This window comes from Eurypyga helias, unplaced genomic scaffold (genome assembly GCF_000690775.1).
Source record: "Eurypyga helias isolate BGI_N326 unplaced genomic scaffold, ASM69077v1 scaffold44069, whole genome shotgun sequence".
Lineage (NCBI taxonomy): Eukaryota > Metazoa > Chordata > Aves > Eurypygiformes > Eurypygidae > Eurypyga > Eurypyga helias.
The window spans coordinates 15,541-16,213 of NW_010273498.1; the positions used below are offsets into that span (position 1 = coordinate 15,541).

Consider the following 673-nt stretch of genomic DNA (forward strand, 5'->3'; position numbering starts at 1 on the left):
AAATCCTTTTTTCTCTGACAGCAAAAAGAGGCAGAAGGCTCAGGAATTATTTTTTTTTATTCCTTTCCTTTTGGCTACTTGCAGAAACCTAATGTTTTGCACCTAAAGCAGAGCCCCCCGGCATGGCTCCTCCCGTGGCCCCGGCAGGTCTCGCTAACACTCTCTCCGCTTGCAGGAGTGGGATTACACCTACGTGCACAGCTTCTACCACTGCGCCTTGGCCATGGCCTTCGTGCTGCTGCTGCCCAAGGAGAACAAGAAGGCCGGGAACGCCGGGACACCCGCCAGGCTCGACTGTTCCACGCTCTGCTGCTGCGTCTGAGCTGCCTGGGCGAGTGGGGCACTCGCGCTTCTTCTCCCGTGGTGATGGAGGGGTGCAACCCAAAGCAGAATGCCTGCCCGCTGCATTTTCCTCTGGGACACCGGCATCTTTTCCCATCAGCTCCGTGCTTCCCTGGGGCTGTTCTGCCCTGGAAAGTCTTCACCTTTCCACCATCAGCCCAAGCAGAGGTTGTACTTCCAGTTTGCCACCTACCTGTGCCTCTCCCTGGAGAAGCACTTCTCTGGGCTGTGACCCTGTCCCCTGTCCTGGGAGACCCTTGCACTCTCCGGCCACGTCACTGCCTGGGCTGTCCCCTGCACCAGCCCAGGAGGACCCGGGTTGTCCCCTCTC

General features: G+C 58.7%; 1 protein-coding gene across 1 annotated transcript in view; it reads left to right on the forward strand.

The window, feature by feature from the left end:
* TMEM8C (transmembrane protein 8C) overlaps positions 1-336 on the forward strand; it is a 7,696-nt gene extending 7,360 nt beyond the window's left edge. Inside the window, exon 5 of the mRNA XM_010159495.1 lies at positions 176-336. Coding sequence (XP_010157797.1) covers positions 176-322 — 147 coding nt within the window. The 3' untranslated portion in view covers positions 323-336. The remainder of the gene's footprint in view (positions 1-175) is intronic.
* The last annotated feature ends 337 nt before the right edge of the window (positions 337-673 follow it).